Below are 12,074 nucleotides of genomic sequence, written 5' to 3' on the forward strand. Positions count from 1 at the left end.
TTAATAAGTTTATCGAGGAACATTTCATTTTCATCTCTGTTGCGATCACTACCACTCAAACTTGCGTTTTCATTATTCCGCAATCTGGCCAATTCCACTTCCCATTATAATTCCTCCATTTTTCTCCTATGATTTTCCTCTGCCTGTTTTCGATTTTCTTCTACTCGTCATTTATTTTCCTCTTATTGACTTCTATTTTTCACTGTCGAAATCAAATAATTCGCTTTCAATTAGTTCATTCTTTAGTTCAATTAATTTCATGTCAATCGTCGCTACTTCTCCAATTTCATTGAGTACAAGCACTAAATCTTTTTTTCTAACGTTCTTAAACATTTTTTTAGTCGGAATTCAAACTAGTAACTACACTTCAATAAATTTCTGGTTCTGGTGTTGAAATGACATGAGCGTATTCTTACAGAAAACACATATCTCAAATAAAACGCAGCACTCAGACTTTTCTTAAAATTATCTATTCAAAATCAAAGCAAAAGCATAGCCATCCTTCTCCCTCCACCAAACAAGCTCTTCTAATCATATTACATAAAAGAACAATAACCCTCAACGACGGCGGCGAATCTCGCCAATCGCTTCAGCAGACGTCGTCAATGGCGGCTAAACATCACAATGTTTTTCGTGCAAACGGTATTTTTTTATCATTTGTCTTTTTTAAAGAATTTTTTTAATTGTAACAAACTTTTTGGCGCACCCTGTGCTTCCAAATAATGTGTTTTGTAATTTTATTTTAAAATGATTTTTTTATTTTTTCAGTGTAAATTTTCTAAATTTGCATGTATTGCTTGTATTTCTGTAAATTATTCTTTTCTTGCAATAGCTCTTGTTGTCAACATCAGCTGTTTTCATTATTAAATATTTTAATTTCAGTTGTTACATTTTATATTTGTATTGAAATTTTAGTGTGAAAATGAGATTTGTTTCAATTAAATCAGTTCTATTTTTATTTGTTTATTTTTCGACAATTTTTGCGCCTTGTTTCTGCGATTAAATATGTTATATTTAAACGAAATATGCAGACTGCTTATTCTTTTCGTAACCCCTTGAGTTAATTCTTTAATCGTTAGAGATAGCATATACTTCTAATTGGAAAAAAGGCTTCATATGTTCTAGAAAATTATATTCTATATCATTTGAGTCAATCAACGTACTACTGGAATGGAAAACCTAAATTTTAATATGGGTACCTGATCCTACTGACTATATTTCGAATAATATTGGCACTCTAACATTGTAAAAAAGAGCCCACTCAATTGCGATTAAAATTTACTGAATTATGAAGCTTTGAAAATCATTATTTTAGACTATTTTGACGGTTACCTTGAGGAAAAATTGTTTGCGTCTCTTCGAAACACTCGTTGATTATCCTAAAATAAATACAATTCAACGTTTCATAATTCATCCAGTTTTAGTCGCAGAAGAGTGGAACTTTTTTTGTGATGAATGTAAATGTAGTAAGAATATCTTAGTAATTGTGACTAATGGTGGCTATTTGAAAATTTGGATTTCGCAAATTTTTGCCCAGTACAACAAGAAATACAATTCTTAACTCGTTCCAAAACATTTTCCCAGTTTGAAGTATTGGGAAGTAAAGATTTATATTATATAATAAACCTTTATCGCTATATGACCTCACAACGGACATATCTTTCGAAGGAAGGGAATAAAATTTTGAATATGGGTATTATACCTTATGCGTTTCAGAGTGATATGAAAAATAATGGTCCATCTTTCACGGTTAATTGCTACGATGACAAAATTTCGGAATGTTCAAATGGCAACAACTACTTTTATCCCTCACAGTAAAAAACTTAAAATGACTTTGGAATGGTATCTTTAGCAGAAGGAATTTCGGTTGTAAGTAGGGAAGGGGGAAAAAATCCCACAACCATGGCTTTCACCAGAACATCAACTGCTTTTTCATTAATATCATAATCCACATCATATCTTGTGCTCTGAATCGATTTTTCCATTATAAGAGCAAATGCGCCGGCATGTAGTGGCGTAGGTACCTTCATCTTTGCCTTTACTTTTTTTGTACAGTTTACTCCCAAGGTCTACGAATTTTCGGTAACGAATATTCATTATAAATCGACATTGACTGTTTACGCAATTCCCTATTTGGAACAGTGAAATTATCTTTTTGACGTTATTTGGATTCAGGGTAATTCTTCATATATATAAGAAAAAAAGTCTTCTGTCAAAGGTTTGTTAAAGCAAAACTTTGATGACAGAATTATCTCTCGCTGTTTCATGTTCGCTTGAATGCCAAGGCCACCAGATCGCACTGCACTGTTTTTCTTGCTGTGGGGATGCATGCAATCGAAACTGTGCGCATCAAATCCAAAAATTCTGATTTGAAAGACACCATCCAAAGTAAGATGCAACAGATTCCTCTTCACATGGTACGTGCTGTAGTATTATGCACCATGTGTCGCAGGTAGTCACCATGAGTGAAGGCGGACTTGTCGAAAATTTGTGAATCATAAAAATGTTTTTCTTTTTTCTATTTGTTGTTTTCGTCCACTCCCCTTTCTTTCTGGCACTTATTTTTCGCGCAAAAGATACTGTTTCAACTCTATTTTAAGTTTTGTACAGTAAAGGTTACTTTTCTGTGGGGAAAAAAAGACGTTGCCATTCAGAAATTTCGTAACTGTATAATAACTGTGAGAGTTGAATGTTTTTCACTCAGTTTTTTTTTGTATAACTGCGAGCGTTTTTCACTTCATTCTTGAGCACATACTGTATAATATCTGCATTCAAAATTTTATTGCATTAATTTGAATGATATGTTCGCTAAAATGTTATGTATCGATAATTTTTTTTTTTATAATCATTCTCTAGATGCATATTCCTTAAAGTTTAGAAATGAACCATTGAACTACAATCAAATTGGTTACCTTGCATTTGTACTGCAGATTGAATATCTTGAAGAAGTACTTTTTGAAATGTTTATCATTTTTTTCAAAGATAAAATTTAAAAATTAATTTTTCACATTTCATATTTTTTTAATGTTTATATATGATAATTTTTTTTATTTAATATTATTCGTGAATAAATAAATCTAGTTACAAAAAAATGGATTGAGGAATGGCATTTAGAAATCACCATTCTGTACTTCAAAAAAAAAAAAAAAAAAAAAATCATTCACCGTCCATGGTGAATGGATCCAAATTTTTAAGTGTTGCATTGCAGAGTACTACTTATAGGAACTGTGTAAAGTTTCAAATTAATGTTAAGTAGCTTCTCTTCAACAAAACTATTGAACTGAAATTAAGGAAAATGAGTATGCTGAAATATTAAAGTATAATAATGAGGGGAAGACTTCTAATGTTTCGATGGTTTAAGTTTCCATAGGAAGCATAAGAAAATGCCTATTTAATGCAAGTGTCAACTAAACACATTTGATTGCTGATAAATTTGTTATGTAATGTTATTTAAAAATAACTGTAAAAGATTTTTAAAAAATATTTTTCTCAAAAGATTTTTTAAAAAAAATCCTGAGGCTTTTTTTTTTTTTTTTGAAAGAGGAGGGGAAGAGCAAATTAATTTTATTATATTTTATTGTTTTAATTAGAATGAACGATTCTGTTTTCTGCATTTTCTTAGTTCATTTTTTTAAAAGTAAATTATTTTCCTATCTGATCTACCTTAATTGATGACTCATTTGCGAGCATGCACATAAAATCATTTTTTGAGCATTAGGACAAATTTTGTGATCTACTAATTCCAAAGATTTTATGAATAAGGATGAGATATAATTAAAATTTTTCTACCTAGTTAAGAAATAAGAAGTTCCCATTAAACGCCAAAATTGAAACAATCAAACGCGTTCTTTTTTTTTTCTGCTTTGATAGATTTTTGTTTTTAAACTTTTTGAAACCAAATATAATGACTTAATTTCTGAAAGTGAATGTTATTCGTTTTTAAAACAAGTTTGTTATTCTTAAATACTTTTAACTTACCCTAACTTTCTTACAGGTAAAGTTGATTTTCTTCAGTTAGCAGATTTATTGAACGTTACCGTAACTGAAGTGAAAGATAGGCGTAGTATATTTGATCGAATTGCGCCTGTATGTTTTCATAGTAAATTTTCCATTTCACTTCGTCAGCTAGTAGCTCTCAAGTATGTACTTTTCATTTCTTAATTTCTTGATCTAGGTTTTAATACCAAACTTTTACTGTTTTAGTTTTTCTTTTGCTTCCAGTTTTAATGAAATTGTATAATGTATTACATAAGTATTCAACTCTCTTCTCTAATGACATTTGACAAGTATTTAAAATATTGACATTAATAAAATCATGCTAATTTTCATTATTAATATTTTTTTGTTTCGCAATTTATAACTGAAAATATTTCATTTATAAACCATCAATTGTCTTTTAGAGATACTTTGTTTTACTAAATAATTTTCGAAAAATTGTGTATAATATATGGAATAAAATGTTTTTTAGTTTTAAAATGTATAAGCGTGTACTCCTAAAAATTTTCTGATTTTCAAATTTATAAAGTAAGTAACAGGGCTGATTTTTCAGCTATATATATTGCAATTTACTCATTCTAAACAATAAAGTTAACACTATAAACATTTTGATAGCTGCTAAAGAAAAAATTCATAGCTGAATCTATAAAAAAGTGCCGACATTGTTAAAAAGTATTGTTATTAAAAAAAAAAAAAGGAGCTACGGGAAAATATATGTTTAAAGCTATATTGGGACGTAAATTAAGCCCCATCTTTGTTCTTTCATCTATTTGTCAAATTTTAAGTATCATATGTTGGATACTATAGCTCACTTACAATAAATTTGTAAATTATGAGTAAATATGCAAAAATGTATCATTACATTTTGTTCGTAACATAATAAGGCTTGCCAAATGTTATATATATTCCTTTATTGTTTTTAAAATTAAACAAATTAAAATGAAAGGAAATTGCATGATTTTGATAAAGAAATTTGATTTACTTAGTTGTTCAACACATCGAGATCAAAAGAATTGAAGTATGACGTTTTAACTCTGAATAGATAAAGCTGACTATGGTAATTAACTTAGATGTCCTTTTATCCTTTGGGTATATAAATCAATTGTTGATATTGTGATACTATAGGAACTTGTGAAAATGTAATTGAAATTAATTGAAGAAACACATTGAGAATGCCATACCAGTGATGATGATGGGAAATCCTAACAAGTGGAAAAACTAACTATCCTATTTCCTAACATTAGGAAATTCAGTTCACAATGGGATTCGGTATATTTATAGTATACTTTTAGGGTATTCTCTCATGAAAATAATTAATCGCATTAGCTAGTCAATTCCGAGGAAATCTTTGAACTTCCAGTATAGCTTATGTGTCAGTAAGGTGTCTCAGTTGTTCAGCGCCGAATTGATTGATAAAGCACTCACTTAGTGATCAAAGGATAAGAGTTCGATCCTCGTTTCGAATTTTTTGCAATTAATTTTTTCAAAATTATTACAAATTAAATTTACAATTTATAGATAATTAATACATTACTAGCTTTTTACTGAGTAATAAATATATAATTTTATAAACATGATACTTGTATTATTATTAAAATTTAATTTTTAAACAGTTAATATACATTTGGAACAAAATATTTTGACATCTTGCACCATTAATAAATGACGATTTTTTATAAAATGAATGTTTCTAAAGTAATTCTATTGGAAAACAAATTTCATCTTAATTCAAAAATATTTCACTGTGTCTTAAATAAGTTAACACTTGTTTTCTACCAATTTCTATCATAAAAGTCTGAATCATTCACTTATGTTCACTTATGTATTCACCTCTGCTCTCTAAAATTTCCGGGATAATTATGGTTCCGTAGTGTAAGAAAAAATATTTTGTAACTATTAAAATTCGATACTTTAAAACGTTTAATGATATTTAAAAAAAAATAGGAATTTATTACCATTCAAGTTATAACTATCAGTTTTCAAAAGGTAATAGATAAGCGTTAAGTTATTGAATGTTTTTGTATGTAAATGGAGCTCGTTTTTCATTAGATATACAGAAATTTTACTTCCGTGAACAATCGTAATTTATTAATTGTGCATGATGTCAAAATGCATTAACTTTAGATTTAACTTCCGAAGGCATGTAGTATTTTTTAAAAAAAGTATTTTATAGTATTTTTAGGAGCGTAGTATTTTTAGTTTCATTGTTTTATTTTAAAACAGGATTTACTTTTTGTTTTTATGTTAATATAATTTTTCTTTATTAGAATTGCACTTGCTTCATTCATACTAAAACGTTTATGATTAAAGAAACAAATCGGCAGTTGTTAAAATGCTGCTAAAAATGCGCTATTGTTCATAAATTGACATTTGCTAGAACCTTTTGTTAGAAAAAAAAATCGCAGCAGTTTCCTGCTATTAATATAAAATATCCTAAAACAAAATTATAATGTGAAAAATAAAAATAAAAATTCTTGCTATATATAGAAAACATTGAGTACTAAAAGAAAGCATACCAATTTCTGAATTCTGAAGAATTAAGTTAAATGGTTATAAGATTTTGATAACAGTTGCTTTTATCAACCTTATTAAGGTGCATCTCCATCTCTCAATTCATACATAGCATCAGTTGTGCGTTCTCTTGACAAAACTATTCTGGACATTTTAAGGTAAATTATGTCACTTCTGTTTAAGCAATGGGGAGGATTCGCCATGCGTCTTCCAAGTGCATTCTGTACGTGTTCTATAGAATTAAGATTGGCTAATTAAGCAGGCCTCTTCATTCAATGTATATCCTTCACTTTTTAAAACTTCGTCAAAATATGCCACGCTTTATCATTGAGCATTACCATTCATGATAATGAAATAACTTACATTAAAATACATAAATTGCATGTATGAATCAATATGACTTCTGAGGGTGAGTTTATGCATCGTTACAAACGCCCATTCAACAATATGACTGTCAGAACCGTAGCACCGCCACCATACTCAACTCCCAAGATATCAATAGCTTGAATTGGACAATACAAATTCTACTGTCATATATGAACAGTACTTTGCATCACTGCTGATCTGTCAAGGTATGTTTGTCTGAAGTTAAAGTTGCCACGGCACCGGGAGTATCAGAAATATAGACAGAATTTACAAATCATATAAAAAAATAGGGAAATGCAAGGAAATTTGAAAATTTTCATTAAGACCGGGAAAATATAGGGAATTTTAAGTTTACGTGTTCCTTTTTTCCCCCATCTAAAAGTGCTGATCTGTGAACATTACAAGAATAAAAGATGGTAGCCATAGCACCAAAAATGAAACAACTATGTAATCGAGGAATCTCGCCCCATTATTTACTGGGTTTTTTTTTTTTTTTCCTTCTTTCGTATAGATCAGTCTAATATCTATTTCAGAGACAATTGTTCTGTTTCCGTAAGATTTCCGGATTGCGAAGCATCGTGGTGGTGTGCAGCCCCTCATGCGTGAGTTTGTTGAGGGTTTTGATTATTATTTGAGATACTGTGAGCTTATTGCAGAGTAGAGTAGAGAATTCTTTAAACAATGAGCTGCTCAAATTCCGTATATAATATAGATTATACGAATAAAAATATGAGCTAACTAACTTTGCTGAATGAGTTCGAAAAGTTCCTTAAAATCCGTTTGCTGCGTACTTTTTAAGAAGATATTAAGCTTAAGTAATGTCGGGAAACAGGCACATAGGCCAAAAGATGAAAACATACATGCCAAGAAAGTCATAATTTATATTGGATTTTTTATCTAAAAGGGATACAGAAGAGAACCGTGAAATTTGATGACCAAAATAAGCCGATTTCGAACTTTTGAATTGAAGAACAATAATTTAAAGCTGAATTTTTATGGGCCTTAAAACTTATTGTGTCACATTCGTCCTTTAATGCATTCAATGATATATCGGAAATATTTTCACTTATGTTCATTGATAGTGAAATAGTCAAAGTGTATTTTAGCTTGTACAAAAGTGTTGTGCATTATTTGTTACGGATTAGCTTCGTTTTTTCTACTGTCTCTTAAGAAATTTTTTAAACAGTAAAAAAATTATAGTTTGATTTGACGAAGCTTTAAACCGCATTTCACAAAAATACCAAATGGTCTTATTGTAAGATATTAGTGTGAATCAACCAATAGGGTCTCCATGAAGTATCCGAATTCGATTTTTTTAAGGCATATCACTGCTCAAGAATTGTTGGAGAATTTTAAAGAACTTATATCAAGTTTAAACATACAATTACTTTCACAAATTATTATTGATGAACCAAATTTATATTCAAAATTTTTAAAACATGTCAAAGAAGCAAAAATGACGGTAAAATTTTAGATCTAGGTACTTGTGAACTACACATAATCCATTGAGCGTTTTAATAAGAACATTAATCTACTGAATGGAAAATAGATATTATTCTAAGAGCAATGAACAGATTATTTAAAGATAGTCGAGTAGTCGTGCCGATTTCCTGGAAGTTATTGATTCTTCTGAAGTTTTTTTTCTTTCCACTGGGCAGAAAATATCTATGTTTTACGAAAGTACTTTAAAAAATTTTGACAACATAAAGAAATACGTAGATTTCAATTTAAAAAAACTATTCCTTAATCTGCCACAAGTGATTATGTTATAAATGCTTATCAGGATAAACTGATTTTGACTAAAATTAGCTGCTCTTATACTGCTAATATTCTTCAGCCCTTTCTTTAAAAACATTCCGACATCTGAACCAATAGTGCCTTTCTTACATGACTTTTTTTTTTTTTCATTTTTGTTAAACTATTAATGAAAAACATTGTCAAAAGAAGCATAGTCGAAATAACCATTCGACGCTTATTTTTGATAGAGCTTGATGATCCGAAAAAATCTAAAGCTGAGAAAAAATACTGATATTGGAATAATGACTACAAGTTACTTGATTACTAGTGAAGCTACTGAAACTGAAGAAAAGAGAGGCATTTTAGCAGAATATTTTTTGTTTGTGAAAAACATTATAAAATATTTGAAAGCGTGTCCAAACATTTTAGGGTTTTAAAAATTGCACCTTGTTTAAATCCATATTTATTGAAGGATCTTGCTTTTTCCACTCATTAAAACTAGGGAGTATTGTTATTCCGTTATGACTAACACGCGAGTGTTGTGTACGCGTTTCCTCTTATATCGCATATACGTACAGGGAAAACACAAGGAATTGGTTTTCCAGATTTTAGTGGCAACCCTGGATTGAAGTTGTAATTCTTTTTGTTGGGAATATTAATCGAACAGTAATGATTTATGGGCGAACAACCTCATAAGCCACTTCTCTAATTGAACGGCTTTCTACTTTTCTCCCAAAATTTCCAACGGTGAAAGTATCTGCATTATATTATTTGACTCTTATAATTTGCTGCTTTAAGAGGGGAAAACAAACAAACAAACGAAAAAAAAAAAAAAACATAAATGCGTATCGTATATGCAGTATCTTTTTCCACTGTGTATTTTATCCTATTATATGGCTTACATGCCATGTGATTCAAAATCTGCATATTGTCACGCGGTTTCAAAATTGTGATTCAAAATCTGCAATTCCACTGATCAATTTCCATTGGTATTCAAAATCCTTCTTGTCACGCGGTTCAAAATATTTGAATAATCATCAACTAATCAGTCAAATCCATTTGTTGGCTTACTCAACCCCCCGGGGGGCACCTCGAAAAGAGGATGAGATGCTTCCGGTATGGTGGTTGAATCTTGCCACCCTGGAGGATACGTAAATAGGTGGGAGATCTGGCTCCTCCCATTGATGACAGGACGTACTTCCTTCGGAAAGGGTTGTACCGTGGCCGGTGGTGGCCCTTAGGACTCAACCACAATTCCCGCCAAAGTTGCTGTTGCGGCGGTCCGGTTATTCAGTTTTCTTTATCCATGTGCCTTCTGGCGGGTCGGAGAGTCAGAGATATGACTTACTCTAGTCACTCATAATGTTATTTTCTCTACGAGAATTTACACTTTTTGTTTATTTAATATACCTGCAGCAGTGTAAAATCAGTCATCTCTTATTAAATTCGAATTCTATATATTGCTCCTGTAATGACTTGATCCTGTCCGATTTAATAAAGGGTAGCGTTTATATACAATTTTATTTATTTACAGCCTTATTTACATAAAAACAACTCATTTTCATCTAGGTTGAATGAATGATGCTATTTACAAAACTAAAATTAAACAAGAATAGTTCCTCGAACAATTTTGGAGAAAACAACTTCACAAGAACAGCTAACAGGCGTTTGGAGCCTCAGGCTACTACAGGGGTGGCTCTCGGAATCCACCGAATTTCCTTCGAGTGGAATTTTACTCAGAAGCCCGATTCACACGAAGCTCCTCTCTCTCTCTCTTCCGAAAAAATCTCGCATTTTATTTTTCTCTCAGACTCCACCTCTCATGTCCACATTGGTACACTTGGGCTCCCTGATACCCAATCACCGTTCAGAACAAACCTGAATGGTCTCCGGTCACCCATGGAGAAGTCCATTGATGATCCATCCTCCACAATGGGAACAATGAAGATTGACATCTGGAGGGTTTGACACTCTCCCCTTTCGAAGACACCATTTATTTCCCTGGGAAATGAACCTGTGGTTCCTTATCTGGACTCACACTAATTGGCTAGATGACCGTATTTAAAAGGAGGGTTCCCCACCTGGTAATCTGGAGGCACTTAACACTGTGGGAGTTCCGTTGATGATACAACTGGCCACGAAAGCCAAGTATCGAGTGTGGGAAAAAGGAATGTCACAGTGGTCACCAAGGTTTCAGGGCGATTGAGTTGAGTCTTAATACTCCTAAGATGTAAGCGCTGGGCTAAGTATTAAATATTATGCATAAAAATCGATTCAGATTTGTCCTTTCAGAACCATTTTTTTATTATTCTGAGTTAGAATTTCATTTATTTTTAATTTTTCTGAAGCGTATTGTGCTATTACTTACCTTGATTCATCAGTTTGTTTAGAGAGAAGAAGGAAAGAAAGTAGCATATGTAATACAATAATTTGAGATGTATTTTTATCTGTAAAATTCAATTATAGGATATTTGTGATGAGCTTTCATTTTAATAATTTTTCATTTTTCATTAATGAATCGTTGCATTTTCTTTTCTATATTGCACATGCATATTGATATATTTAGTTTTCATAATATGTTAATTTTTTTATGTTAATGTGTGTATTTATATTATTGTGTGTGTTTTATATCTGAAATCTTTTTGAAAAATTAAATCTTTTTATGTTTTAGGTATTTTCGTTACTTTTTTGATTTGATGATACTGTTGAACGCCTTTTTAATTGCCTTAGATATAACAGACGCGGAATGGTTCTTCTTGGCTCTTTTCACTTTAGAAATTATTTTAAAAATGTACACTTTTGGTACGCAGCACTTTTTCAGAAGATTTTGGAATATGTAAGTTATTGCCCTTTTTTTTAATGAAATATTCCTGTTTTCTTCTTCTGTTAAAATTTTCAGCCTATTTTTGTTTAACTATCTGCGTTTATGGTTATAGCATCATTTATATATTGTTTACATTTGAAGCCTGTTAATAAATTTGCCATCTATATAATGTCTTTACGAATTTAAGAAATTGCATATAACTCTGTTTCATGTGTTAAGAGCACCACATTAACGCTCTTTTGTTTAAGTCATTTTTAGTAAATTAATGAATTGCCTAATAAAATTATGCCTTCAGAAAATGATTTGCCATTTTCCGCATTTCTCCAACTAGCATTTAGAGAAACAAATTTGTTATCATAAAACATTTTCTTACATTTTATACCTATGAAATATCTTATTAGATAAAGCTAATAATATATTTCATGGGTAGCTAAATTATAATGTATTTTTTCTGATTTATGGTGAATCTGTGAAAGATAAGCTGTTACAAATGATCTATGAGGGCGCATTCTAGCTCAATTAATTGGCAAAGGCTCATCAGTTAATTCCTGATGCATGGAACTATCGATCTATTCATTTGTAGTATGAAAACTAACCAAATTATCTACATACATACTTAAAATAAGGTAATTTTGACCTA

General features: G+C 30.7%; 1 protein-coding gene across 2 annotated transcripts in view; it reads left to right on the top strand.

Moving 5' to 3' along the window:
- The window catches only part of LOC129958132 (two pore calcium channel protein 1-like), a 113,721-nt gene that overhangs the window by 64,091 nt on the left and 37,556 nt on the right, over nucleotides 1-12,074 (top strand). For both annotated transcript variants that reach the window (XM_056070333.1, XM_056070334.1), the window contains 2 exons: nucleotides 3,995-4,139; nucleotides 11,282-11,446. In XM_056070333.1, the coding sequence (XP_055926308.1) occupies nucleotides 3,995-4,139; nucleotides 11,282-11,446 (310 nt within the window). The remainder of the gene's footprint in view (nucleotides 1-3,994; nucleotides 4,140-11,281; nucleotides 11,447-12,074) is intronic.

The sequence above is a fragment of the Argiope bruennichi genome, chromosome X1, assembly GCF_947563725.1.
Source record: "Argiope bruennichi chromosome X1, qqArgBrue1.1, whole genome shotgun sequence".
In the NCBI taxonomy this organism is placed as follows: domain Eukaryota; kingdom Metazoa; phylum Arthropoda; class Arachnida; order Araneae; family Araneidae; genus Argiope; species Argiope bruennichi.